This window comes from Mobula birostris, chromosome X (genome assembly GCF_030028105.1).
Source record: "Mobula birostris isolate sMobBir1 chromosome X, sMobBir1.hap1, whole genome shotgun sequence".
NCBI lineage: Eukaryota > Metazoa > Chordata > Chondrichthyes > Myliobatiformes > Myliobatidae > Mobula > Mobula birostris.
This window is the reverse complement of record NC_092402.1, coordinates 19,764,622-19,792,518: the sequence shown is the minus strand read 5'-3', so window position 1 is coordinate 19,792,518 and position 27,897 is coordinate 19,764,622. Positions and strand designations below refer to the sequence as shown.

The 27,897-nt window shown below is 43.2% G+C and overlaps 1 protein-coding gene across 2 annotated transcripts in view; it reads left to right on the top strand.

The window, feature by feature from the left end:
* Positions 1-27,897, top strand: part of LOC140191385 (plexin domain-containing protein 1-like) — a 618,167-nt gene that overhangs the window by 109,735 nt on the left and 480,535 nt on the right. For both annotated transcript variants that reach the window (XM_072248762.1, XM_072248761.1), the window contains exon 2: positions 14,087-14,277. In XM_072248762.1, coding sequence (XP_072104863.1) covers positions 14,087-14,277 — 191 coding nt within the window. The remainder of the gene's footprint in view (positions 1-14,086; positions 14,278-27,897) is intronic.

The window sequence follows — 27,897 nt, the reverse complement described above, 5'->3', positions numbered from 1 at the left end:
TTGGACAATATCTAGTAACATGAGGAAATGAATTGTAGCAGCAGAGGTGTGGTTTTTGAGGAGGATGCAAAGAATATCATGGACAAAACGAATATCTAACGAGGATGTCATGAACAGAGCAAACACAAAAAGAGAAATAACGTATGAGATCATGAAAAGGCAACGTAACTTCATTGGACATGTGATTGGGAAAGAGGAGTTAGAATGCATGGTAATTATGGGAAAGATTGAAGGGAAGAAAGCAAGAGGAAAGCAAAGACAAATGATGATGGAGACAGTAGCCAGAGAACTGGAAATGAATACCAATAAATTGATCCACTTGACCCGAAACAGGATTCTGTGGGCCATGGCAGTCAAAGCTCAAACTGGGCATGGCACCTGATGAAGATGATGATGGAACACCAATGTCTTTGAGTGGAAAATCCTACCAAACGTAGTGGATTTGGCCCAGTACATCACGGGTAAAACCCTCCCAACCATTGAGCATATTGACGTGAAGTGTTGCCAGTGAAAAGCAGCCTCTATCATCAAAGATCCTCACCACCCAGGCCATGCTCTTTTCTTGCTGCTGCCATCAGGTAGGAGGTACAAGTGCCTCAGGACTTGCACCATCAGGTTCAAGAACACTTACTACCCCTCAACCATCAGGCTCTTGAACAAAGGGGATCACTACACTCATTTAAGGACTCTGTCATATTGTTATTTAATGCTTATTATTTATTGCTATTTATTTATATCTGCATTTGCAGTTTGTTTACAGTTATCAGTTCCTGATGGTTACAGTTTACAGTTACTGTTCTGTGAAGTATGCCTGCAGAAAAAGAATTTCAGGGCTGTAAGTGATGATATGTATGTAAAGTAAAGTAAAGGCATCCGTTAGTCTTGTGAGACCATGGATCTGTGCCTGGACAGTCTTCACTCTCCAGGGCGCAGGCCTGGGCAAGGTTGCATGGAAGACCAGCAGTTGCCCATGCTGCAAGTCTCCCCTCTCCACGACACCAATGTTGTCCAAGGGAAGGGCATTAGGATCCATACAGCTTGGCACCAGTGTCGTCGCAGAGCAATGTGTGATTAAGTGCCTTGCTCAAGGACACAACACATTCCCTTGGCTGGAGCTCGAACTCATAACCTTCAGGTCGCTAGTCCAATGCTTTAAGCACTTGGCCACGTGCCCACTCTGATTATAAATCTTACTTTAAACTTTGAAGTATGGTCTGACCAATGCATTATAAAGTCCTTGCTCTTGTATTTTAGTCCCCTCAAACTGAATGCTAACATTGCATTTGCCTTCCTCACCACTGAAACAACCTGCAAATGAACATTTAGGGAATCCTGCATACAGACTCCCAAGTCCCTTTGCACCTATGATTTTTGAGTTTTCTCTCCATTTGGGAAACAGTCTGTGCCTATATTCCTTCTTCCTGCATGGCCACATACATCCCAATGTTATATTCATTCTGCCACTTCTTTGCTCATTCTTCCAATCTGTCTAAGTCCTTTTGCTGCCTCCCTGTTTCCTCAACATACATAGAAAATAGGTGCAGGAGTAGGCCATTCGGCCCTTCGAGCCTGCACCGCCATTTATTATGATCATGGCTGATCATCCAACTCAGAACCCCGCCCCAGCCTTCCCTCCATACCCCCTGACCCCCGTAGCCACAAGGGCCATATCTAACTCCCTCTTAAATATAGCCAATGAACTGGCCTCAACTGTTTCCTGTGGCAGAGAATTCCACAGATTCACCACTCTCTGTGTGAAGTTTTTCCTAATCTCGGTCCTAAAAGGCTTCCCCTCTATCCTCAAACTGTGGCCCCTCGTTCTGGACTTCCCCAACATCGGGAGCAATCTTCCTGCATCTAGCCTGTCCAATCCCTTTAGGATCTTGTACGTTTCAATCAGATCCCCCCTCAATCTTCTAAATTCCAACGAGTACAAGCCCAGTTCATCCAGTCTTTCTTCATATGAAAGTCCTGCAATCCCAGGAATCAATCTGGTGAACCTTCTTTGTACTCCCTCTATGGCAAGGATGTCTTTCCTCAGATTAGGGGACCAAAACTGCACACAATACTCCAGGTGTGGTCTCACCAAGGCCTTGTACAACTTCAGTAGTACCTCCCTGCTCCTGTACTCGAATCCTCTCACTATAAATGCCAGCATACCATTCGCCTTTTTCACCGCCTGCTGTACCTGCATGCCCACTTTCAATGACTGGTGTATAATGACACCCAGGTCTCGTTGCACCTCCCCTTTTCCTAATCGGCCACCATTCAGATAATAATCTGTTTTCCTATTTTTGCCACCAAAGTGGATAACTTCACATTTACCCACATTAAATTGCATCTGCCATGAACTTGCCCACTCACCCAACCTATCCAAGTCACCCTGCATCCTCTTAGCATCCTCCTCACAGCTAACACTGCCGCCCAGCTTCGTGTCATCTGCAAACTTGGAGATGCTGCATTTAATTCCCTCATCCAAGTCATTAATATATATTGTAAACAACTGAGGTCCCAGCACTGAGCCTTGCGGTACCCCACTAGTCACAGCCTGCCATTCTGAAAAGGTCCCGTTTATTCCCACTCTTTGCTTCCTGTCTGCTAACCAACTCTCCACCCACGCCAATACCTTACCCTCAATACCATGTGCTTTAAGTTTGCACACTAATCTCCTGTGTGGGACCTTGTCAAAAGCCTTCTGCAAATCCAAATATACCACATCCACTGGTTCTCCCCTATCCACTCTACTAGTTACATCCTCAAAAAATTCTGTGAGATTCGTCAGACATGATTTTCCTTTCACAAATCCATGCTGACTTTGTCCAATCATTTCACCGCTTTCCAAATGTGCTGTTATCACATCCTTGATAACTGACTCCAGCAGTTTCCCCACCACCGACGTTAGGCTAACCGGTCTATAATTCCCCGGTTTCTCTCTCGCTCCTTTTTTAAAAAGTGGAGTTACATTAGCCACCCTCCAATCCTCAGGAACTAGTCCAGAATCTAACGAGTTTTGAAAAATTATCACTAATGCATCCACTATTTCTTGGGCTACTTCCTTAAGCACCCTGGGATGCAGACCATCTGGCCCTGGGGATTTATCTGCCTTCAATCCCTTCAATTTACCTAACACCACTTCCCTACTAACATGTATTTCACTCAGTTCCTCCATCTCACTGGACCCTCTGTCCCCTACTATTTCTGGAAGATTATTTATGTCCTCCTTAGTGAAGACAGAACCAAAGTAATTATTCAATTGGTCTGCCATGTCCTTGCTCCCCATAATCAATTCACCTGTTTCTGTCAACACTTTCTGTCCCTTCAGTTACCTTCGTATCGACCATAAGACGTAAGAGCAGAATTAGGCTATTCAGTCCATGTTCCATCATGGCTGTTTTATTATCTCTTTCAACCCCATTCTTCTGCCTTTTCCCCATAACCTTTGATGCCCTGATCAAGATTACTAATTAATTTGGTTGGTTCTAGAATAGTGATGCATCAACATTGATGTTCTTTCCATCAGGTGGAGACCTCAGTTGGAGGGGTGGTGGAGAAGATAGGCCAGCCGCCCTCATCTTTCAAGTTATGTAAATCACAAGCTTCAGTAGTGCTGTCAGGGGACACTTGCCTCTATAACTACATCGTTCTCACCACTGCCTCTGCCCATCAGATCTGTTGGCAGCAAAACCCAAGAACTTATTATCAGCCTCGGGAGGAAGAAGCTGAAGATCTATGAGCCAGTCCTCATTAGGGGATTGGAGTTGGAGAGGATCAGTAGTTCCTTGGTGATATCATATCAGAGGATCTGGCTTGGGACCAGCACATACAGTAAACATTATCACAAAGGAGGCACAACAGCACCTCTACTTTCTTCGATGTTTGTGTGAAATTAGCATGTCACCAAAAACTTTGACAAATTTCTATAAATGCACAGTGGAGAGTACCCTAGTTGGTTGCATCACAGCCTGGTATGGAAACACCAATGCACAGGAACAGAAAGGGCTACAGAAAGTGATGGTTACAGTCCAGCCCATCTCAGGAAATACCTCCCCACCACTGAGCACATTTACAAGAAGTGCTGTCACAAGAAAGCAGCATCCATCATCAAAGACCCCCACCATCCAGGCCATGCTTTCTTTTCACTGCTACCATTGGACAGGAGGTACAGGAGCCTTAGGTCCCACACCATTGGGTTCAGGAACAGCCTATTACCCTTCAACCATAAGGCTCCTGAAACAGAGCGGATAACTTCTTTGACCTCCACTTTGAACTGATTCTCTGACCTACAGACTCACTTACCAGGACTTTTACAACTCATGTTCTCGGTATTATTTTTTTATTTACACAATTTGTCTTCTTTTGCACATTAGTTTTTTGTCAGTCTTTGTTTAGTTATAGTATTTCATAAATTCTATTGTATTTTATTTTCCTGTAAATGCCTGTAAGAAAATGAATCTCAAAGTAGTGTACAGTTTTGACTTTGACTTTGCATAACTTTGTGCTTTAGACTTCTTGACCTTGATTTCAAGATCAGCATGTAAGTATGCACAGAAATGTGAAAGGATCTTGAAATACTTGAAATTCGTATAATGGGTACAAATTAAACAAATAGGTACGAATAAAACAAATTAAGTAACAGTGGTGGAAGGGTTTCCGACAGCTTGGTGATTGAAGCTAGATTTATTGAATGCACTGCCAATTAGCAGTATGACCCAGTTATACATCAATATGTTGTTAGTGCCATCTCTGGGCACTGCATGCAGCTCTGTGCCAGGCTTTGGACAGCAAGGTTCCCACTGTGCTTTTGGCAATTGTGTGGCATCTTTCTTAAGTACTTCCCCAGTGCCAGAATTGGAGTGCAGACTGGGGTTTGGCTTGAAATTGGGATCATTGAGGATTAATGGGAATGTACTGATAGAGAGACAGCATAGAAACATGCCCTTCAGCCCACTGAGTCTATACCAACCACTGATGTCACATTTCACTTACACAGATTCTTTCATCTTGTTTTTCTCGTTCTCCCAACATTCCCATCAACTCCCCTAGATCTGGCCACTCACATACAGTCTTGGATTAACTAACCTACCGATCTGCACTTCCTTGAAATTGGGAAGAAACAGGAGCACTTGGAAGATGCCCACAGGGAGAATATGTAGAGTACCCGAAAGAATTGTACATAGTCACAGAGAAAATGTGCAAACACACAGACAGCACCGAGGTCAGGATTGAATCTGGGCTGCTGGAGTTGTGAAGCAATGGCTTTGGGGTAACTGCGTCATTGTGCCACTCTGCCAGATGAAACAGTGAATTAATTTGCATTTGTTATGTCTTGGGTGGAAAATTCTTACTTGCATTTATATTTGCCTTTCACATCCCATTCAGGTCATTCCAAAGTGCTTAATAGTGAAATGATTCTAATATGGAATTACTACTGTAAGGGTGAAATAAGCAGCTCACATCGTGATCTCCCACATCTAGAATTAATGATGAGTTTAACAATTGTAAATAGTGATCATTTTCAAATCTGTAAGAAAATTTATTATCAATGTACATATATACTTCCTTGAGATTTATTTTCTTGCAGGCATTTACAGGAAAGAAAGTATTCAATGTCATTTTTATTTCCTTTTTTGCTCAGTTTGTTTTGTTTTATCACCCCTTTCTGTACTTAAACTTCCCAAACCAGTACCAACCTTTTCGCTTTTTTGTTACCTCCTCACTTTACCTGCATAGAATCAGAATCAGTTTATTATCACTGACGTCGTGAAATGTTTTTTTTGTTTCAGCAGTACAGTGTGATACATGAGAAATTGCTATAAGTTAAAATAAGAAATATATTTTAAAAAGTAGTGCAAAAAGAGATCAGAAAGTGTAGTAGTGTGCGTGGTCCATTCAGAAATCTGACGCAGAGGGGAAGAAGCTGTGTATCTTCAGGCTCGGGTTTTCTAGTTGTAATGAAATCTGAGGCCAAAAACAATCTGCAGGAGAAACTCAGCAGGTTGAATAGCATCTGTTAGAGTGGCAGAGGGGGTGGGTTTAGGTGGTGAGAGATAGGTAGGAGAGTGCTGATAGGATTTAGCAATATTTCAGATTAGGATTCTGCATAAGCACTGAGTGGAGAGGGAGGATCTTGTGTTTCCACAGTGAAACTCAACATCTGATCTAAAAGTCCAAGTGTTTTTTTCCTGCCGATCATTTCTCACAGTTTATTTAGGATCAGAAATAATGGGCAGCCCTTAGTTAGTCGAGGCAAGTGTGAGATGCCACACTTCGAGTGATCAAGTGTAAAGGTGAAGTATGTAGTTAATGGCAGGACCCTTAACCATGTTGATTTTCCGAGGGATTAATGGGGTTCAAGTCCACGGTTCTCTGAGAGTACATGCACAAGTTGACAGGGTGGTAAAGAAGCTATTTGGCATGAATGGGGGGACCTCAGTGAAACTTATCGAATATTGAACAGCCTGGATAGAGTGCATGTAGAGAGGATAGGGGAGTCTAGGACCAGAGGACACAACCTCAGAATAGAAGGACATCATCTAGAACAGAGATGAAGAGAAATTTCTTTAGCCAAAGGATGGTGAATCTGTGGAATTCATTGCCACAGATGGCTGTGGAGAGGAGGCCAAGACATTGGATATACTTAAAGCGGAAGTTGATAGATTCTTGATTGGACAGGGAGTCAAAGATTACTGGGAGAATGCAGGAGAATTGCGTTGACAAGATGATAAACCAGCTATTATTGAATGGAGGAACTGACGATGGGCCAAGTGGCCTAATTTGCTCCTATGTCTAACAGTCTCATATTTGCCTTTATTCATTGAGGCACTGAGCTTAAGAGTCAAGTGTTATGTTGCACCCATATATAACCTGGTGAAGTAACATCTGGAGTACTGCATTCAATTCATTTTGCCCCTTTTTCAGAAGGATGTCGAGACTTTGGAGTATATTTTTCTTGGAGTTGAAATGTCTAATAGTAGAGGGCCTGTATTTAAGGTGAGAGGGAGGAAACAGGGAGGATATCTACAGGGCAAACTTTGGAATAGAAACCATAGAAACTACAGCACAGAAACAGGCCTTTTGGCCCTTCTTGGCTGTGCCGAACCATTTTCTGCCTAGTCCCACTGACCTGCACACGGACTATATCCCTCCATACACCTCCCATCCATGTATCTGTCCAATTTATTCTTAAATGTTAAAAAAGAACCCGCATTTACCACCTCGTCTGGCAGCTCATTCCATACTCCCACCACTCTCTGTGTGAAGAAGCCCCCCTTAATGTTTCCTTAAACTTTTCTCCCTCACCCTTAACCCATGTCCTCTGGTTTTTTTTCTCCCCTTGCCTCAGTGGAAAAAGGGGTGCTTGCATTCACTCTATCTATACCCATCATAATTTTATATACCTCTATCAAATCTCCCCTCATTCTTCTATGCTCCAGGAAATAAAGTTCTAACCTACTCAACCTTTCTCTGTAACTGAGTTTCTCAAGTCCTGGCAACATCCTTGTAAAGCTTCTCTGCACTCTTTCAACCTTATTTATATCTTTCCTGTAATTTGGTGACCAAAACTGAACACAATACTCCAGATTCGGCCTCACCAATGCCTTATACAACCTCATCATAACATTCCAGCTCTTATACTCAATACTTTGATTAATAAAGGTCAATGTACCAAAAGCTCTCTTTACAACCCTATCTACTTGTGACGCCACTTTTAGGGAACTTTGTATCTGTATTCCCAGATCCCTCTGTTCCACTGCACTCCTCAGTGCCTCACCATTAACCCTGTATGTTCTACATCGGTTTGTCCTTCCAACGTGCAATACCTCATACTTGTCAGTATTAAACTCCATCTGCCATTTTTCAGCCCATTTTTCCAGCTGGTCCAAGTCCCTCTGCAGGCTCTGAAAACCTTCCCCACTGTCTACTACACCTCCAATCTTTGTATCATCAGCAAATTTGCTGATCCAATTTACCACATCATCATCCAGGTCATCGATATAGATGACAAATAACAATGGACCCAGCACTGATCCCTGTGGCACACCACTAGTCACAGGCCTCCACTCGGAGAAGCAATTCTCTACTACCACTCTTTGGCTTCTTCCATTGAGCCAATGTCTAATCCAATTTTCCACCTCTCCATGTATACCTAGCAACTGAATTTTTCTAACTAACCTCCCATGCAGGACCTTGTCAAAGGCCTTACTGAAGTCCATGTAGACAATATCCACTGCCTTCCCTTCATCCACTTTCCTGGTAACCTCCTCGAAAAACTCCAATAGATTGGTCAAACGCGACCTATCACGCACAAAGCCATGTTGACACTCCCTAATAAGTCCCTGTCTATCCAAATGCTTGTAGATTCTGTCTCTTAGTACTCCCTCCAATAACTTACCTACTACCGACATTAAACTTACCGGCCTATAATTTCCCAGATTACTTTTCGATCCTTTTTTAAACAACGGAACATGAGTCACTCTCCAATCCTCCGGCACCTCACCTGTAGACAGCGACATTTTAAATATTTCTGCCAGGGCCCCCACAATTTCAACACTAGTCTCCTTCAAGGTCCGAGGGAACACCCTGTCAGGTCCCGGGGATTTATCCACTTTAATTTTCCTCAAGACAGCAAACACCTCCTCCTTTTCGATCTGTACAGTTTCCATGATCTCACTACTTGTTTCCCTTAATTCCATAGTCTTCATGCCAGTTTCCTTAGTAAATACAGACGCAAAAAAACTATTTGAGATCTCCCCTATTTCCTTTGGTTCCGCATATAGCTGACCACTCTGATCTTCAAGAGGTCCAATTTTATCCCTTACAATCCTTTTGCTCTTAATATACCTGTAAAAGCTCTTTGGATTACCCTTCACTTTGACTGCCAAGGCAACCTCATGTCTTCTTTTAGCCCTCCTGATTTCTTTCTTTAAGTATTTTCTTACACTTCTTATACTCCTCAAGCACCTTATTTACTCCCTGCTTCCTATACATTTCATACAACTCCCTCTTCTTCTTTATCAGAGTTGCAATATCCCTTGAGAACCAAGGTTCCTTATTCCTATTCACTTTGCCTTAAACAGGAACATACAAACTCTGCACTCTCAAAATTTCTCCTTTGAAGGCTTCCCACCTACCGATCACATCTTTGCCAGAGAACAACCTGTCCCAATCCATGCTTTTTAGATCTTTTCTCATTTCTTCAAATTTGGCCTTCTTCCAGTTCAGAACCTCAACCCTTGGACCAGATCTATCCTTGTCCATGATCAAGTTGAAATTAATGGTGTTATGATCACTGGAACCAAAGTGCTTCCCTACACAGACTTCCGTCACTTGTCCTAACTCGTTTCCTAACAGGAGATCCAATATTGCATCCCCTCTAGTTGGTCCCTCTATATATTGATTTAGAAAACTTTCCTGAACACATGATTTGCTCTTCTAATTCTCGTTGACTATTGGGTGGTCTGTAATACAATCTCACTAATGTGGCCATACCTTTCCTGTTTCTCAGCTCCACCCATAAGGACTCAGCAGACAAGCCCTCTAATCTGTCCTGCCTGAGCACTGCTGTAATATTTTCCCTAACAAGCAACGCTACTCCCCCACCTTTCATTCCTCTGCCTCGATCACATCTGAAACATCGGAACCCTGGAATATTAAGCTGCCAGTCCTGCCCCTCCTGTAGCCAAGTTTCACTAATTGCTATAACGTCATAATTCCATGTGTCAATCCACGCCCTCAACTCATCCGCCTTCCCCGCAATACTCCTAGCATTGAAATATATACACCTCAGAAGATTTTTACCACCACTCACAACCTTTCTATCAGCGGATTTGCTTGAACTTTTAACATCATTTATTTTCACCCCAGCCACACTGTCAGCTCTGGCACTCTGGTTCCCATCCCCCTGCAAATCTAGTTTAAAGCCTCCCCAATAGCACTAACAAACCTCCCTGAAAGGATATTGAGTTGTGGGTGCATGGAACACCCTGCCAGAGGTGCTGGTGGAAGCAGATATGATAGAGGTGTTTAAGAGGCTTTTAGGCACATGAGTATACAGAAAATGGAGGGAAGTGGACTATGTGCAGGCAGAATAGATTCACTTAATCACGTGCCTTTAGCTGAATCAGTTTGGCAAAACATCATGGAACAAAGCGCCTATTTCTGGTGTGTTGTAATGTTCTACAGGTACGTTCAGATTCAGAATCAAAATCAGATTTAATATCACTAACATGTGTTGTGAAACTTGTTATGTGGCAGCAGTACATTGCAATATGTGATAATTAAAACAGTAAATTACAGTTAGAAGTGTGTGTATATATATATATATATATATATATATATATATAATATGTAGTTAAAAAGTTCAACTGAATAAGTGGTACAAAAAGAGGAAGAGAAACAAAAAGAGGAAGTGAAGTTGTGTTCATGAGTTCGATGTCCATTTAGGAATCAGATGGCAGAGGGGAAGAAGCTGTTCCTGAATCACTGAGTGTGTGCCTTCAGGCTTCTGCACCTCCTTCCCAATGGTAGTAATGAGAAGTAGGCATGTCCTAGGTGATGGGGGTCCTTAATGATGGATGCCACCTTTTCAATAGATGCATTTAATGTCAGAGAAATTTATACAATATACATCCTGAAATTCTTTTTCTTCACAAGCATCCATGAAAACAGAGGAGTGCCCCAAAGAATGACTGACAGTTAAAATGTTAGAACCCCAAAGCCCCCCCACCAACATAAAAGCATCAGCACCCTCCACCAAGCACTCAAACATGCAACAAAGCGTTAATAACGACACAGACTTGCAGTATCCCAGAAACTACACGTTCACCCGGTCATTCGATATACCACAGGCTCTCTCTCTCCCTAATAGGGGAAAAAGAAATATCCCCGTTTCACAGCCAGAGGGGAGACATAACAAACAACTCGCTGATTCACGATGTTAAAAGTCTGTTTCTGAGCTCTGTGCCCAGAGAGTCAGCACCAGAAAGGCACAGCTCTCCAGACACACAGCCCCCGTCAGCTAACCTGCTGATCCCGATGTTCCGTGTTCTCCCACGACGCTTCAGTCAGGGGCACCGGCCTAGGATCAGCACATCTCCAGAACCACAAAAAACAGTAACCCTGAAGGCGCACTCGTCTTCCAGGCTGCGTCCTTGGGATATTAAAAAGCAGCCGGTCATGAGGCCCTGAGAGCAGGTCCCATTCCTGCTCATTTTGAGGCATCGCTCCTTGAAGATGTCCTAGATGACGAGAAGGCTAGTGCCCATGATGGAGCTGACTGAGCTTACAACTTTCTGTAGCTTATTTCAATTCTGTGCTGCAGCACCCCTCCACCTTATACCAGATGGTGATGCAGCCTGTTAAAATGTTCTCCATGGCACATTTGCAGAAATTTGTGAGTCTCTTTGGTGACATACCAAATCTCCTCAAACTCCCAATGAAATATCGCCGCTGTCGTGTCTTCTTTGTAAATGCATTAATATGTTGGGCCCAGGATAGATCCTCAGAGATGTTGACACCCAAGAACTTGAAATCGCTCACTCTTTCCACCGCTGATCCCTTGATGAGGACTGGTGTGTGTTCCCTTGTCTTACCCTTCCTGAAGTCCATAATCAATTCCTTGGTTTTACTGACATTGAATGCAAGGTTGTTGCTGTGACATCACTCAACTAGTTGATCTATCTTGCTCCTGTACGCCTTCTCGTCACATTCTGAAATTCTGCTAATAGTTGTGTCATCAGCAAATTTATAGATGGAGTTTGAGTTGTGCCTAGCCACACAGTCATGGTGTAGAGAGAGTAGAGCAGTGGGCTAAGCACACACCCCTTAGGTGCACCAGTACTGATGATCGATGAGGAGGAGACGTTATTTCCAAACCGCACAGTCTTCCGGTGAGGAAGTCAAGGATCCAGTTGCAGAGGCTCAGGTTTGGAAGCTTTTTGATCAGAACTGTAGGAATGATAGTGTTAAATGCTATAGTCAATAAATTGCAGCCTGATGAAAGTGTAACACCCTGGTTAAGATTTTTACTGTTATTCTGTAGGTATTTCATTTTAGCAGTTCTGCAAGAGCAGTCTATTCTGCTTTTAGCATGTTTGGGTTTGAGCTAAAGTTAAGGGACTATGTTGTTCAACTTAGGAATGTTGTATTAGCCTATCAGGATGGTGGTATTGGGAGAAGGTCCTAGAGAATGCTGGATGGAGAGATTTTGGTGACGGACACTTTGGTGATCTTTTTGGTGTGAAATGGGAGAAAACAAGAGGGAAGATGGCTGTTGCACAAGGTGCTTTGTGCAGATGAATGGGTTCAAAGAGGAAGGGCCATTACTCCCATGGGGGAGTCCACTTATTCAAGATGGATTTTGAGCAATGTTCCGAATGTGATGTGCACTTTCATGCAGACCTTGGGTCCAGTGTGTGGGTTAAAGACAACTTAAAGATGAGCTCCAACTTGGGTGCACATTTGGACTGGGTTAACTGTAATCGGCCCTTTTAATTTTTTTTCTTTTTCCTACTAACTGTTTGATAAAGCTGATAACTGTAAATATGCTTTATAATTGTATGCAGTGTAAGATCTGTTATTTCTTGCCAACGGTTCATTGCATGGGGGCAGTATTTACACAGTATTCACACAGATCAAGGTTTGGGTGGTCAAGACATCCCAACTTCTCAGTTTTGGTGGGACCCAAGTCAGACCGACCCGAGACGCATGGAGTTCAAGAAAGGTGCTTTTCTCACCGCTGAATCCAGTGACTGTTAGCGAGAGGCTAATAATCCACATCTCTAGAGACATGTGGTACAAAGGAGTTTCATGTGTATTAGTATTGTCCAGGTGATCCAAGGCCACGTGAAGAGTCAATGAGATCGCATCCACAGTAGACCTATTGTGCTGATAGGGGTGTCAGGGAGAGGTAGCACCTCTGGTGAGGAAACATGTCGCGTCCTTTTCAAGGCGGTTTGTCCACCTCTGGTCCCCACCTGGCACTCAGCTCTTACCTGTGGCTCCCCGTAGCTGTTTGCATGCGACAGAGGCCACAGCCCGGGTAACGGCTTCGACAAGCCGGCTAAACCAGGTGTGGGTAGCCGACGGGTCTCAAACCCTCGGTGAGATAGGGAGTTGTCTATCCCAGCATGTGAAGACAGACTCCGGCAGATTGAGCGGACGAGACCAATGGAAGGTCCAATGATCAAGAAGGCAGTCTCTGCAAGCGTCGTGGAATGCGTAGAGCACGACAAGACACACAAGATGTCCTGGTCATCCACTGCACCTAGTCCCATCTCTAGCCATCTCAATTCTTGTCTTGCCACCGGATCCAGATGGGAACTGGGAAGAGAGAGTGAGGTTGACGCTGCGCAACTCTCCCTCACTTAAATCCAAATCAAGCGCTAGTCTCGATGCCATCAGCCAGCTGGTGGCGCAGTGACATCAGCACCGTACTCCAGGAGTGAAGGTTCCCGAGTTCGAATCCAGTCAAGCCGCTCCCGGGCACGCTTTCCATCTGTGCCAGGTTGAGGGTCAAGCTAGCAACTCGACCTCGTAAAAAGTACTAATGGTGTCGAGGTCTTCATCGATGACGATGGATGAACCTTATAGTGCCGATAGGCAAGTTGCAGTGGGTCCAGGTCCTTAATTTAGCAGGCGTTGATTCTAGCCATAAGCAACCTCTCAAAGCACTTCATCACTGTAGACATGAGTGTAACTGGACAATAGTCTTTCTATTTTCGATTTGGGGTTGGACTATTGCAGGAAGACCACTGTTATTAGGCGTATCACTATTACAGTTCAGCGACCGGGTTCAATTCCTGCCACAGCCTGTAAGGAGTAGGTACATTCTCCCCGTGACTGCGTAGGTTTCCTCTTACATTCTGAAGATGTATGGGTCAGTAGGTTAATTGGCCACATGAGGTGTAACTGGGTGGCGTGGGCTTGTTGGGTTGGAAGGGTTTGTTACCGAGCTGAATCTCTAAATAAAATTTAAAAGTATCTGGTTGCTTTGCAACAAGTGGAAGACTCCATAGTGCCAACTTTGTCCTGAGACACAGCACTAAACAGCACAAACCATTTGTCTTTATCCTCTTTCATTTAATAGATTTCACATATCATCTGTCCCATGCAAGAGCCGATGCCGTGAATCCAAAAGACCAGCGCTGGAGACGAAGCACGCCCATTAATGTCAACTCCGTCAAAACTTTGGAGGCTGAAGGGGTCCAGCTGAGCCAGGACCTAGTAGGAGCGAGTCTTGCCATTGACACCCTGCCAGACAATGGAACTAAAATTGTGGTCAGTGCTTAACATTATCTGGGATTCATTTCTTGAGGGAAAGAGCTAGAGAATGAAGAGCTTATGCTAAATTTATTGCATGCCACCTTTACAGAGTCATATGGCACAGACTATAAGACCACAAGACACAGGAGCAGAATTAGGCCATTCAGCCCATCATGACTGATTCATTATCCTTTCAACCCATTCTCCTGCCTTCTCCCTGTAATCCTTGACACCCTGACTAACCAAGAATTTATCAACCTTTGCTTTAAGTATATCCAATGACTTGGCCTCAACCACTGTCTGTGGCAATGAATTCCACAGATTCATCACTCTCTGGTTAAAGAAATTCCTCCTCATCCCTGTTCTAAAGAGACATCCTTCTATTCTGAGGCTGTGCCCTCTGATCCTTGGCAGCTCGTTCCATATAAGGCCCATCCTTTGTGTGTAAAAGGATATTTAATAGGAACCCTCAGGTTAAATCTCTCCCTTCTCACTTTAAACATATGCATTTAGTTCCTGATTCCCTAGCCCTTTGAAGCATTGTTAGATAAAGAGCTGAGGAGTTAGAGATGGAATGATAGTTGTTGAAGAGGGATGGGAGGAGTGTCACACACAGCATAAAGATATGCTTGGACCCATTTGGATGCCTTTGTGTAGTTTATTGGCAAAGAAAGAAAGTGGAGTTCTGATGGGTCCAGCAAAACTGGGGGAGTGGGAATAATGGGGTTTACTCCCTCTGGAGCTGGCATGGACTTGATGGACTGAATAGTCTCCTGTGTTATAAGAAGAAATTACTATTGAGTGTGTTGGACGATTCTTGTCTTGGCGTGAAAAGGAAAGAAAAAAAAATGAATGTTTTGAATATTGCTGCAGAACATAGTTTAGTTCCATGGCTGGGACTTCTGACATCTTCATTTTATAGAGGTTTTGCTGAGATTGGTGAGATGCATTAAGGTCAAGGAATCCTACAATGCACCATTCATTTGGAATTCAGGATGACGTAGTAAATTGAATTCAATATTGGCTTCACAGGAGAAACCAGGGAGTGGTAATAGATGGTTGCCTCTCTGATTGTGACTAGTGGTATACTACAGGGATCGGTAGTACATCGGTAGTCCATTGTTGTTTGTCATCTATATCAATGATCTGAATTTAAGAATGATCTGTGTTTAAATGGATCAGGAAATTTGTGGATGACTCCAAGATTGGGGGTGTAGCAGACAGTGAGAAAGATTATCAAGCTTGCAATGGGATCTGGACCATCTGGAAAAATGGGCTGCAAAATGACAGATGGAATTTAATACAGACCAGTGTGAGGTGTTGCACTTAGGTAGGACCAACCAGGGTAGGACTTAAACAGTGAATGGTAGGGCACTGAGGAGTGCAATAGAGCAGAGGGATCTGGGAATGCAGATCCATAATTCCTTGAAAATGGCATTACAAGTAGATCGTGTCGTAAAGAGCTTTTTGCACAATGTCGTTGTGACAAGGTGCCACACGTGAGGCTACTTAACAAGATAAGAGCCCATGGAATTACGGGAAAGTTACATACGTGGATAGAGCATTGGCTGATTGGCAGGAAACAGAGGGTGGGAATAAAGGGATCCTATTCTGGTTGGCTGCCGGTTACCAGTGGTGTTCCACAGGGGTTCGTGTTGGGGCCGCTTCTTTTTACATTGTACATCAACGATTTGGATTATGGAATAGATGGCTTTGTGGCTAAGTTTGCTGACGATACGAAGATAGATGGAGAGGCCGGTAGTGCTGAGGAAACGGAGAGTCTGCAAAGAGACTTGGATAGATTGGAAGAATGGGCAAAGAAGTGGCAGATGAAGTACAATGTTGGAAAGTGTATGGTTCTGCACTTTGGCAGAAGAAATAAATGGGCAGACTATTATTTAAATGGGGAAAGAATTCAAAGTTCTGAGATGCAACGGGACTTAGGAGTCCTCGTACAGGATACCCTTAAGGTTAACCTCCAGGTTGAGTCGGTAATGAAGAAGGCGAATGCAATGTTGGCATTCATTTCTAGAGGAATAGAGTATAGGAGCAGGGATGTGATGCTGAGGCTCTATAAGGCGCTGGTGAGACCTCACTTGGAGTACTGTGGGCAGTTTTGGTCTCCTTATTTAAGAAAGGATGTGCTGACGTTGGAGAAGATTCACTAGAATGATTCCGGGAATGAGAGGGTTAACATATGAGGAACGTTTGTTCGCTCTTGGACTGTATTCCTTGGAGTTTCGAAGAATGAGGGGAGACCTTATAGAAAAATTTCGAATGTTGAAAGGCATGGACAGAGTGGATGTGGCAAAGTTGTTTCCCATGATGGGGGAATCTAGTACGAGAGGGCATGACTTAAGGATTGAAGGGCGCCCATTCAGAACAGAAATGCGAAGAAATTTTTTTAGTCAGAGGGTGGTGAATCTATGGAATTTGTTGCCACGGGCAGCAGTGGAGGCCAAGTCATTAGGTGTATTTAAGGCAGAGATTGATAGGTATCTGAGTAGCCAGGGCATCAAAGGTTATGCTGAGAAGGCGGGGGAGTGGAACTGAATGGGAGAATGGATCAGCTCATGATAAAATGGCAGAGCAGACTCGATGGGCCGAATGGCCAACTTCTGCTCCTTTGTCTTATGGCCTTATGGTCTTATAAATAAATGTATTGAGTACAGAAGTTGGGATGTTATGCTGAAGTTTTATAAGATGTCGATGAAGTCAAATTTGGAGTATTGTGTGCAGTTTTGGTCAGTTACCTACAGGAAATATATCCATAAGATTGAAAGAGTACAGAGAAAATTTATAAGGGTGCTGCCAGGACTTGAGGACCTGAGTTATAGGGAAAGGGAATAGAATGGGACTTTATCCCCTAGAGTGTAGTAGAATCAGGGGACATTTGATAGAGGTATACAAAATTATGAAGGATATGAATAGAATAAATGCAAGCAGACATTTTCCCCTGATGTTGGTGAGGCTAGAACTAGAGGTCATATGTTATGCGTGCATGGTGAGATATTTAAGGGGAAACTGAGGGGGATCTTTTTCACTCAGTGATGCAAGTGTTGGAACAAGCTGCCAGCAGAAGTGATGGATGTGGTTTAAATTTCAACAGTTAAGAGAAGTTTGGATAAGTACACGGATGGGAGGGGTATGGAGGGATCCAGGCGTGGGTCGATGGGACTAAGCAGAATAGCAGTTCAGCATGAGCTAGATGGGCCAAAGGGCCAGTTTCAGTGCTGTAGTGCTATGACTCTGTGACTCTACACTTCAGTTTTAAGTGACTATCCATTAACTTTGTACTTGGCCTTCTTCAAGATTCTCCCACTAGCACCCACACTGCAACATCTACCTGGTTTTGACCCTTCAGAGTCTCTTGTTTCAATAAGATCGCTTCTCATTCTTCTAAAACTGTAAAGAATATAGGTCTAATTTTGTTCTTGACAGGGTGGCCCTCCAATCCCAGGAATTAGTCCAGTGAACCTTTGTTTGGAACTACCCTAATATCCATGTATCCATTCTTAACTGCTTCAATAAAACTTTTATTTTTTCATTTTTACTAGAGTTACACTTCGCCAATTGCCTTTGGTTATGGTCTTGGTTGGCATTCATACAGCTGTCCACTTGTTCCTCATCTAGTCAATAGGAAACTGTTAAAGAGCGAGATCTTGCGCTATATGACTTTGGGATATTTTGAAAAAAGCTCACAGTCAATGAAGAACTCCATTAGTGTCATTATTACAACATAGGACAGGCCCACTGCCAATGGCATGATCCCAGAAATAGCAGAACATTTATAACCAGATCATTTACTATAAAAATCTTAAACTGAAAATACTCAGCATGTCAGACATTATTTGTGGAGAGCCAAAACAGGATTAACATTTTGGGTCGATGAACTTTTGTCTGCTCTTTTACTTCAGATTTCTAGTGTCTGCATTATTTTGTTTTAGATCTATATATGCATATTACAGTATACGAAAAGTACATGTGGATGTCACGGTAGTGTACTTTTTAGTGTGAAGCTATTCAACACATGGCATCCGAGTATGGAATTTAATCCTAGAGTCCTCTGTAGAACGTCTGCGCGCATCCTCCCTATGGAATGCATGGGTTTCCTCCAGGTCCTCCGGTTTCCTCTCAGAGTTCAAAGACATGCCGGATAGGTTAATTGGTCATTGTAAATTGTCCCACGATTAGGTTAGGGTTAATTGGGTTTGTCAGGGTTGCTGTGGCTCGAAGGGCTGAAAGGGCCTACTCCACACTGTATCGGTCCTCACTGACCTGGATTGAAAGATAAATATTAAAAGTTCAACAGCTTCAAAATTGTGCATCTGGGTGAAAATGGGGAACCACCACTTCTGAGTAAAACTCCAATAATCGAGCACACTCAGATTCCGATTCACATTTATTTATCCACGTACATCAAAACATACAGTGAAATGTGTCGTTTGCGTGAACAATCAACACAACTTCAGGATGTGGCACACATTCCAGCCCCAACACACATGTTCACAATGTTCGACAGATCAATACAGAACACAACAAGCAACAAAAGAATAACATCAAAACAAGCTCCTTTCCTCGCTCCCACCCACCAATGCACGCGCTCTCTCTCTATCTCTTTTTTTTTCCAGGCCTCCAATCTCCATTCTCCAGACTTTGGCCAATCATAAACACAAGAGATTCTGCAGATGCTGAAAATACAGAGTAACACACACAAAATGCTGGATGGTCCAGTTGAAGGGTCTTGGCCCCAAATGGTTGACCTGCTGAGTTCCTCCAGCATTTTGCATGTGGTTCTTCAGGCTCAGCTATTGGGCTTAGACTTTGCGCTTAGCACCTTGGTGATGCCAGATTGGAGATAATCCTGAACGATTAAATTTTCTAGTTAATGCAGTAAATTTGAAGACAGCACAGGAACATAGAAACATAGAAAATAGGTGCAGGAGTAGGCCATTCGGCCCTTCGAGCCTGCACTGCCATTCAGTATGATCATGGCTGATCATCCAACTCAGAACACCACCCCAGCCTTCCCTCCATACCCCCTGATCCCTTTAGCCACAAGGGCCATATCTAACTCTCTCTTAAATATAGCCAATGAACTGGCCTCAACTGTTTCCTGTGGCAGAGAATTCCACAGATTCACCACTCTCTGTGTGAAGAAGTTTTTCCTAATCTCGGTCCTAAAAGGCTTCCCCTCTATCCTCAAACTGTGACCCCTCGTTCTGGACTTCCCCAACATCGGGAACAATCTTCCTGCATCTAGCCTGTCCAATCCCTTTAGGATCTTATACTTTTCAATCAGATCCCCCCTCAATCTTCTAAATTCCAACGAGTACAAGCCCAGTTCATCAATTCTTTCTTCATATGAAAGTCCTGCCATCCCAGGAATCAATCTGGTGAACCTTCTCTGTACTCCCTCTATGGCAAGGATGTCTTTCCTCAGATTAGGGGACCAAAACAGCGCACAATACTCCAGGTGCGGTCTCACCAAGGCCTTGTACAACTGCAGTAGTACCTCCCTGCTCCTGTACTCAAATCCTCTCGCTATAAATGCCAGCATACCATTCGCCTTGTTCACCACCTGCTGTACCTGCATGCCCACTTTCAATGACTGGTGTATAATGACACCTAGGTCACGTTGCACCTCCCCTTTTCCTAATCGGCCACCATTCAGATAATAATCTGTTTTCCTATTTTTGCCACCAAAGTGGATAACTTCACATTTATCCACATTAAATTGCATCTGCCATGAATTTGCCCACTCACCCAACCTATCCAAGTCACCCTGCATCCTCTTAGCATCCTCCTCACAGCTAACACTGCCACCCAGCTTCGTGTCATCCGCAAACTTGGAGATGCTGCATTTAATTCCCTCATCCAAGTCATTAATATATATTGTAAACAACTGGGGTCCCAGCACTGAGCCTTGCGGTACCCCACTAGTCACTGCCTGCCATTCTGAAAAGGTCCCGTTTATTCCCACTCTTTGCTTCCTGTCTGCTAACCAATTCTCCACCCACACCAATACCTTACCCCCAATACCGTGTGCTTTAAGTTTGCACACTAATCTCCTGTGTGGGACCTTGTCAAAAGCCTTCTGAAAATCCAAATATACCACATCCACACATCCACTGGTTCTCCCCTATCCACTCTACTAGTTACATCCTCAAAAAATTCTATGAACCAAGGCTTTAATGTGGGAAATCAGTCCCTGGTGATTTTCAAAAGCTGTTCACTTGTTCCTCATCTAGTTAATAGGAAACTGTTAGAGAGAGAGATCTAAAGAGAGGGACCCTGCGCCATAACCAGGAGGCCACTGAGTTTCAAGAGAGCGGTGGAACTGGATCCCTTACAAGTTTCAGGGGAACATAGGAACTTAGAGTCATAGATCACTACAGCACAGAAACAGGCCCTTCAGTCCATTGAGTCCATAATCTGCTAGTCCTGCACCCATTGACCTGCACCTGGACCATAGCCCTTCAGACTCCTCCCATCCATGTACCTATCCAAATGTCTCTTACATGTTGAAATCAAACCCACATTCACCAGTTGAGCTGGCAGCTCATTCCACACTCTCACCACCCTCTGAGTAAAGGAGTTCTCCTTCATGGTTCCTTAACCATATAACAATTACAGCACGGAAAAAAGCCATTTCGGCCCTTCTAGTCCGTGCTGAACTCTTACTCTCACTTAGTCCCACTGACCTGCACTCAGCCCACAACCTTCCATTCCTTTCCTGTCCATAAATCTATCCAATTTAACTTTAAACGACAACATCGAACCTGCCTCAACCACTTCTGCTGGAAGCTCGTTCCACACAGCTACCACTCTCTGAGTAAAGAAGTTCCCCCTCATGTTACCCCTAAACTTTTGCCCCTTAACTCTCAACTCATGTCCTCTTGTTTGAATCTCCCCCACTCTCAATGGAAAAAGCCTATCCACGTCAACTCTATCTATCCCCCTCATAATTTTAAATACCTCTATCAAGTCCCCCTTCAACCTTCTACGCTCCAAAGAATAAAGGCTGAACTTGTTCAACCTTTCTCTGTAACTTGGGTGTTGAAACCCAGGTAATATTCTAGTAAATCTTCTCTGTACTCTCTCTACTTTGTTAACGTCTTTCCTAAAATTCAGTGACCAGAACTGTACACAATACTCCAAATTTGGCCTCACCAATGCCTTGTACAATTTTAACATTACATCCCAACTCCTATACTCAATGCTCTGATTTATAAAGGCCAGCATACCAAAAAATTTCTTCACCACCCTATCCACATGAGATTCCACCTTCAGGGAACTATGCACCATTATTCCTAGATCACTCTGTTCTACTGCATTCCTCAATGCCCTACCATTTACCATGTATGTCCTATTTTGATTAGTCCTACCAAAATGTACCACCTCACACTTAACAGCATTAGAAACATAGAAAATAGGTGCAGGAGTAGGCCATTCGGCCCTTCGAGCCTGCACCACCATTCAGTATGATCATGGGTGATCATCCAACTCAGAACCTGTACCAGCCTTCCCTCCATACCCCTTGATCCCTTTAGCCACAAGGGCCATATCTAACTCCCTCTTAAATATAGCCAATGAACTGGCCTCAATTGTTTCCTGTGGCAGAGAATTCCACAGATTCACCACTCTCTGTGTGAAGAAGTTTTTCCTAATCTCGGTCCTAAAAGGCTTCCCCTCTATCCTCCAACTGTGACCTCTCGTTCTGGACTTCCCTAACATCGGGAACAATCTTCCTGCATCTAGCCTGTCCAATCCCTTTCGGATTTTATACGTTTCAATAAGATCCCCCCTCAATCTTCTAAATTCCAGAGAGTATAAGCCTTGTCGATCCAGTCTTTCATCATATGAAAGTCCTGCCATCCCAGGAATCAATCTGGTGAACCTTCTTTGTACTCCCTCTATGGCAAGAATGTCTTTCCTCAGATTAGGGGACCAAAACTGCACACAATACTCCAGGTGTGGTCTCACCAAGGCCTTGTACAACTGCAGTAGTACCTCCCTGTTCCTGTACTCGAATCCTCTTGCTATGAATGCCAGCATACCATTTGCCTTTTTCACAGTCTGCTGTACCTGCATGCCCACTTTCAATGACTGGTGTATAATGACACCCAGGCCTTGTTGCACATCCCCTTTTCCTAACCGGCCACCATTCTGATAACAATCTGTTTTCCTATTTTTGCCACCAAAGTGGATAACCTCACATTTATCCACATTAAATTGCATCTGCCATGAATTTGCCCACTCACCCAACCTATCCAAGTCACCCTGCATCCTCTTAGCATCCTCCTCACAGCTAACACTGCCGCCCAGCTTCGTGTCATCCACAAACTTGGAGATGCTGCATTTAATTCCCTCATCTAAGTCATTAATATATATTGTAAACAACTGGGGTCCCAGCACTGAGCCTTGCGGTACCCCACTAGTCACTGCCTGCCATTCTGAAAAGGTCCCGTTTATTCCCACTCTTTGCTTCCTGTCTGCTAACCAACTCTCCACCCGCACCAATACCTTACCCCCAATACCGTGTGCTTTAAGTTTGCACACTAATCTCCTGTGTGGGACCTTGTCAAAAGCCTTCTGAAAATCCAAATATACCACATCCACTGGTTCTCCCCTATCCACTCTACTAGTTGCATCCTCAAAAAATTCTATGAGATTCGTCAGACATGATTTTCCTTTCACAAATCCATGCTGACTTTGTCTGATGATTTCACTGCTTTCCAAATGTGCTGTTATCACACCTTTGATAACTGACTCTAGCATTTTCCCCACCACTGATGTTAGGCTAACCGGTCTATAATTCCCCGGTTTCTCTCTCGCTCCTTTTTTAAAAAGTGGGGTTACATTAGCCACCCTCCAATCCTCAGGAACTCGTCCAGAATCTAAAGAGTTTTGAAAAATTATCACTCATGCATCCACTATTTCTTGGACTACTTCCTTAAGCACTCTGAGATGCAGACCATCTGGCCCTGGGGATTTATCTGCCTTTAATCCCTTCAATTTACCTAACACCACTTCCCTACTAACATGTATTTCCCTCAGTTCCTCCATCTCACTAGACCCTCTGTTCCCTACTATTTCCGGAAGATTATATATGTCCTCCTTAGTGAAGACAGAACCAAAATCAATTCACCTGTTTCTGTCTGTAGGGAACCTATATTTGTCTTAACCAATCTTTTTCTTTTCACGTATCTATAAAAGCTTTTACAGTCAGTTTTTATGTTCCCTGCCAATTTTCTCTCATAATCTTTTTTCCCCTTTCCTAATTAAGCCCTTTGTCCTCCTCTGCTGAACTCTGAATTTCTCCCAGTCGTCAGGTGAGCCACTTTTTCTGGCTAATTTGTACGCTTCTTCTTTGGAATTGATACTGTCCTTAATTCCCCTTGTCAGTCATGGGTGCACTACCTTTCTTGATTTATTCTTTTGTCAAACTGGGATGAACAATTGTTGTAGTTCATCCATGCGATTTTTAAATGCTTGCCATTGCATATCCACCGTCAATCCTTTAAGTGTCATTTGCCAGTCTATCTTAGCTAATTCACGTCTCATACCTACAAAGTTACCCTTCTTTAAGTTCAGAACCTTTGTTTCTGAATTAACTATGTCACTCTCCATCTTACTGAAGAATTCCACCATATTATGGTCAATCTTACCCAAGGGGCCTCGCACGATAAGATTGCTAATTAACCCTTCTTATTGCTTAATACCCAATCTAGAATGGCCTGCTCTCTAGTTGGTTCCTCGACATGTTGGTTCAAAAAACCATTCCGTATACATTCCAAGAAATCCTCTTCCTCAGCACCCTTACCAATTTGGTTCACCCAATCTATATGTAGATTGAAGTCACTCATTATAACTGCTGTTCCTTTATTGCACACATTTCTAATTTCCTGTTTAATGCCATCCCCAACCTCACTACTACTGTTAGGTGGCCTGTACACAACTCCCACCAGTGTTTTCTGCCCCTTAGTGTTATGCAGCTCTACCCATATCGATACCACATCTTCCCGGCTAATGTCCTTCCTTTCTATTGCGTTAATCTCCTCTCTAACCAGCAATTCTACTCCACCTCCTTTTCTTTCATGTCTGAGGGAGTTAGATATGGCCCTTGTGGCTAAAGGGATCAGTGGGTATGGAGGGAAGGCTGGTACAGGGTTCTGAGTTGGATGATCAGCCATGATCATACTGAATGGCAGTGCAGGCTCGAAGGGCCAAATGGCCTACTCCTGCACCTATTTTCTATGTTTCTATGTTTCTATCCCTCCTGAAAATTGAATATCCCTGAATGTTGAGCTCCCATCCTTGGTCACCCTGGAGCCATGTCTCTGTGATCCCAACTATATCATATTCATTAATAACAATCTGCACTTTTAATTCATCCACCTTGTTATGAATGCTCCTTGCATTGACACACAAAGCCTTCAGGCTTGCTTTTACAACACTCTTAGCCCTTATACAATTATGTTGAAAAGTGGCCCTTTTTGATTTTTACCCTGGATTTGCTGGCCTGCCACTTTTACTTTTCACCTTCCTACTTTTTGCTTCTACCCTTATTTTACACCCCTCTGTCTCTCTGTACTTGTTCCCATCCCCCTGTTGTGAACTAACCTCCTCTCTCCTAGTCTCTTTAATTAAACTCCATCTGCCATCTTTCAGCCCACTCTTCTAACTGGCCTAAATCTCTCTGCAAGCTTTGAAAACCTACTTTATTATCCACAATGCCATCTATCTTAGTATCATCTGCATACTTACTAATCCAATTTACCCCCCCATCATCCAGATCATACTTACTAATCCAATTTACCACCCCATCATCCAGATTAATCATTTCATAATTCACCCTTAACCCATGACCTTTACTTCCAGTCTTACAAACCTTAGTGGGAAAAGCCTGTTTGAATTTACCCTATCTATATGCCCTCATAATAATTTGGGCCCAAGTGAGTTTCAGAGGGATGAAAGATTAAAGCTTGATTTATCACATGTACATCAAAATATTGGAACATAGAGTGAAATGCGTCTTTTGTGTTATCGATCAACACAGTAAGTGTCGCCATGCTAGTGCCAATATAGCATAGCGACAACTAACCAAGCCTTACTAATTTGTATGTCTTTGGAATGTGGGAGAAACCAGAGCACCCAGAGGAAACGCATGGAGAGAATGTACACTCAGCCTTACAGTCAGCGGCAAGAATTGAACCCCAGTTGCTACCATGCCACCCATGATATGTGTGAGTGGAGAGGGAAAAAATGAACAACTCTGCATCTATTCTATCAAGAAGAATGTTGTAGAGGAGTAGTGTTATTCTCCCTTTCAATGTGTCCATAAAAGGCATTGAACTCATCGGGGAGAGGAGTGTCACTACCATTCATGATGTTAGGTTTTGGGAAGTAATGGCCTGCAAACCTTGACAAAGCTCATATGCAAACACTTGTGTTCCTAATTTTACATGGAATTGCATTCTCACTCTCACAATGGCCTTCCATTGGTTGTACCTGGACATCTTGTAGGGTTCTGGATTGTCGGCCTTAAACATGACAGACCTACCACAAACGTCCATGGCTTTTGGTTTGGGTACATTCATATGTTCTCAAAAGCACAGACTCACCACCGAATGATGATATTGATGACAACAATGGTATATTCATTTGGATCTGACTGTGATCATTCACCCATTCTATGATTTTATACATTTCTGTAAGATCACTCCTCATTCTCCTACACTTCAATGAATAATATTCCAACCTGCTCAGCCTCAGGCTCTCTCAATAACTTTGTTCTTCAAATTGCGGCAACATCCTTGTAAATCTCCACCTCACTCTTTCTAGCTTAATGGCACCTCTTCTACAGAAGATAGAACAAAATTTAACACAATATTCCAAATGTGGCCTCACCAATGTCTTGTACAATGTAACATCCCAACCTCTATCATCTAGGTCTTGATTCCCCTATTGATACACTGCTCCTTGTAATACGCTTGATATTTTTATTGCTTGTTTTGTGTTCATTAACATATTTTCCTCCCATGCCGGCATTTCTGTAAGAAGTTTGTGCATTTTTCCCATGACCACATGGGTTTCCTCTGGCTGCTCTAGTTTCCTCCCACATTCCAATGATATATGGGCTAGGGCTATGCTAGTGCCGGAACAATACCGATACTTGCAGGCTGCCCCCAGTGGACTGTGTCTGTCGTTGATGCAAATAACAGACTTCACTGTGTTTCCATGTTCATGTAACAAATAAATGCTAATTGTTAAATCTGTCAATATCAAGCACTCCAATTTTGTTCATTAATCTTTTGTGTAGCACCAAACAGGCCACATCTGTGTGTTTGCCATTAGCTATTCTGCTGAATGCAAAACCATAAAAATTCCAATAGATTTATCAAACATCATCCCCTTTCATAAATCTGTGCTGCCTCTGCCCAGTCCTACTGTTGTCTTGCAAATGCCCTATAAAAACTTCCTTACAAAAAGATTCCAACATTCATCATGATACCCTTCGTCATGTTGGATTTGACAGTGATGAATTTTAGAATGGCAGCATGCCAGGAGAAGGAAGAGACTTTAAAACAGATGTAGGAGAGATTTTGTTTTGAAAACGGCCTCCCAAATAGCCAGAATGATGAATCCATCACGAGCTGGCAACAGAGGGAGACCCTTGGTAGGTGATTGAGAATTTGATCTCTGTAGTATATCGGTTGCTCGACATGCAAATGAAGCTAAATTGTGACATCAAAACCATAAATAAGACTGAATATTGAGCATTAGTGGTTTATTGAGTAAGGTTTAGGAAAGAAGCCACAAGACACTCTGTCCAGCAAAATACTTAACTGAGACGGCTAGATATCTGTAGGCAAGGTAGTGGATGTTTCATGTTCTGCTCTCATGTACATTTAGTCAAGTTAAAAGTCAAATTAAATTAATTAACAAAGTACGTATAAACTCAGTGGCCACTTTATTGGGTAGGTAATCTCCCAGGGCAGCTCATGTGAACATAAACAATTAGAATCAGGTTTATTATCACTTATGTTTACTCAGTGGCTAATCTGAGGTAACTTCTGTACTTAATAAAGTGGCCACTGAGTGTATGTTCATGGTCTCCTGCTGCTGTAGCCCATCCACTTCAAGGTTTGACATGTTGTACATTCAGAGATGCTCTTCTGCACACCACTGTTGTAACGCATGGTTATCTGAGTTACTGTCGCCTTCCTGTCAGCTTGAGTCAGTCTGGCCATTCTCATCTCTCATTAACAAGATGTTTTCACCCATTGAACTGTCGCTCACTGGATGTTTTCTGTTTGCTCACCATTCTCTGTACACTCTAGACCAGGGGTCAGTAACCTTTTTGCCTCTGTGGGCCAGATCACGTATTAATGAGTGGACGCCAGGCCAGTTAAATGCCATAAAAAAAACTTGAAATATGAGAATTATCCATTTAAATACACCTAGTTATGTTTGGACTCAAATTAATGAATAAAGCATGTTAGAAAATCATTTCTGCTTAAGGTTGCCTACCCCTGCTCTAGACTGTTCTGTATGAACATCCCAGGAGATCAAGCAACACACATCAAAGTTGCTGGTGAACGCAGCAAGCCAGGCAGCATCTCTAGGAAG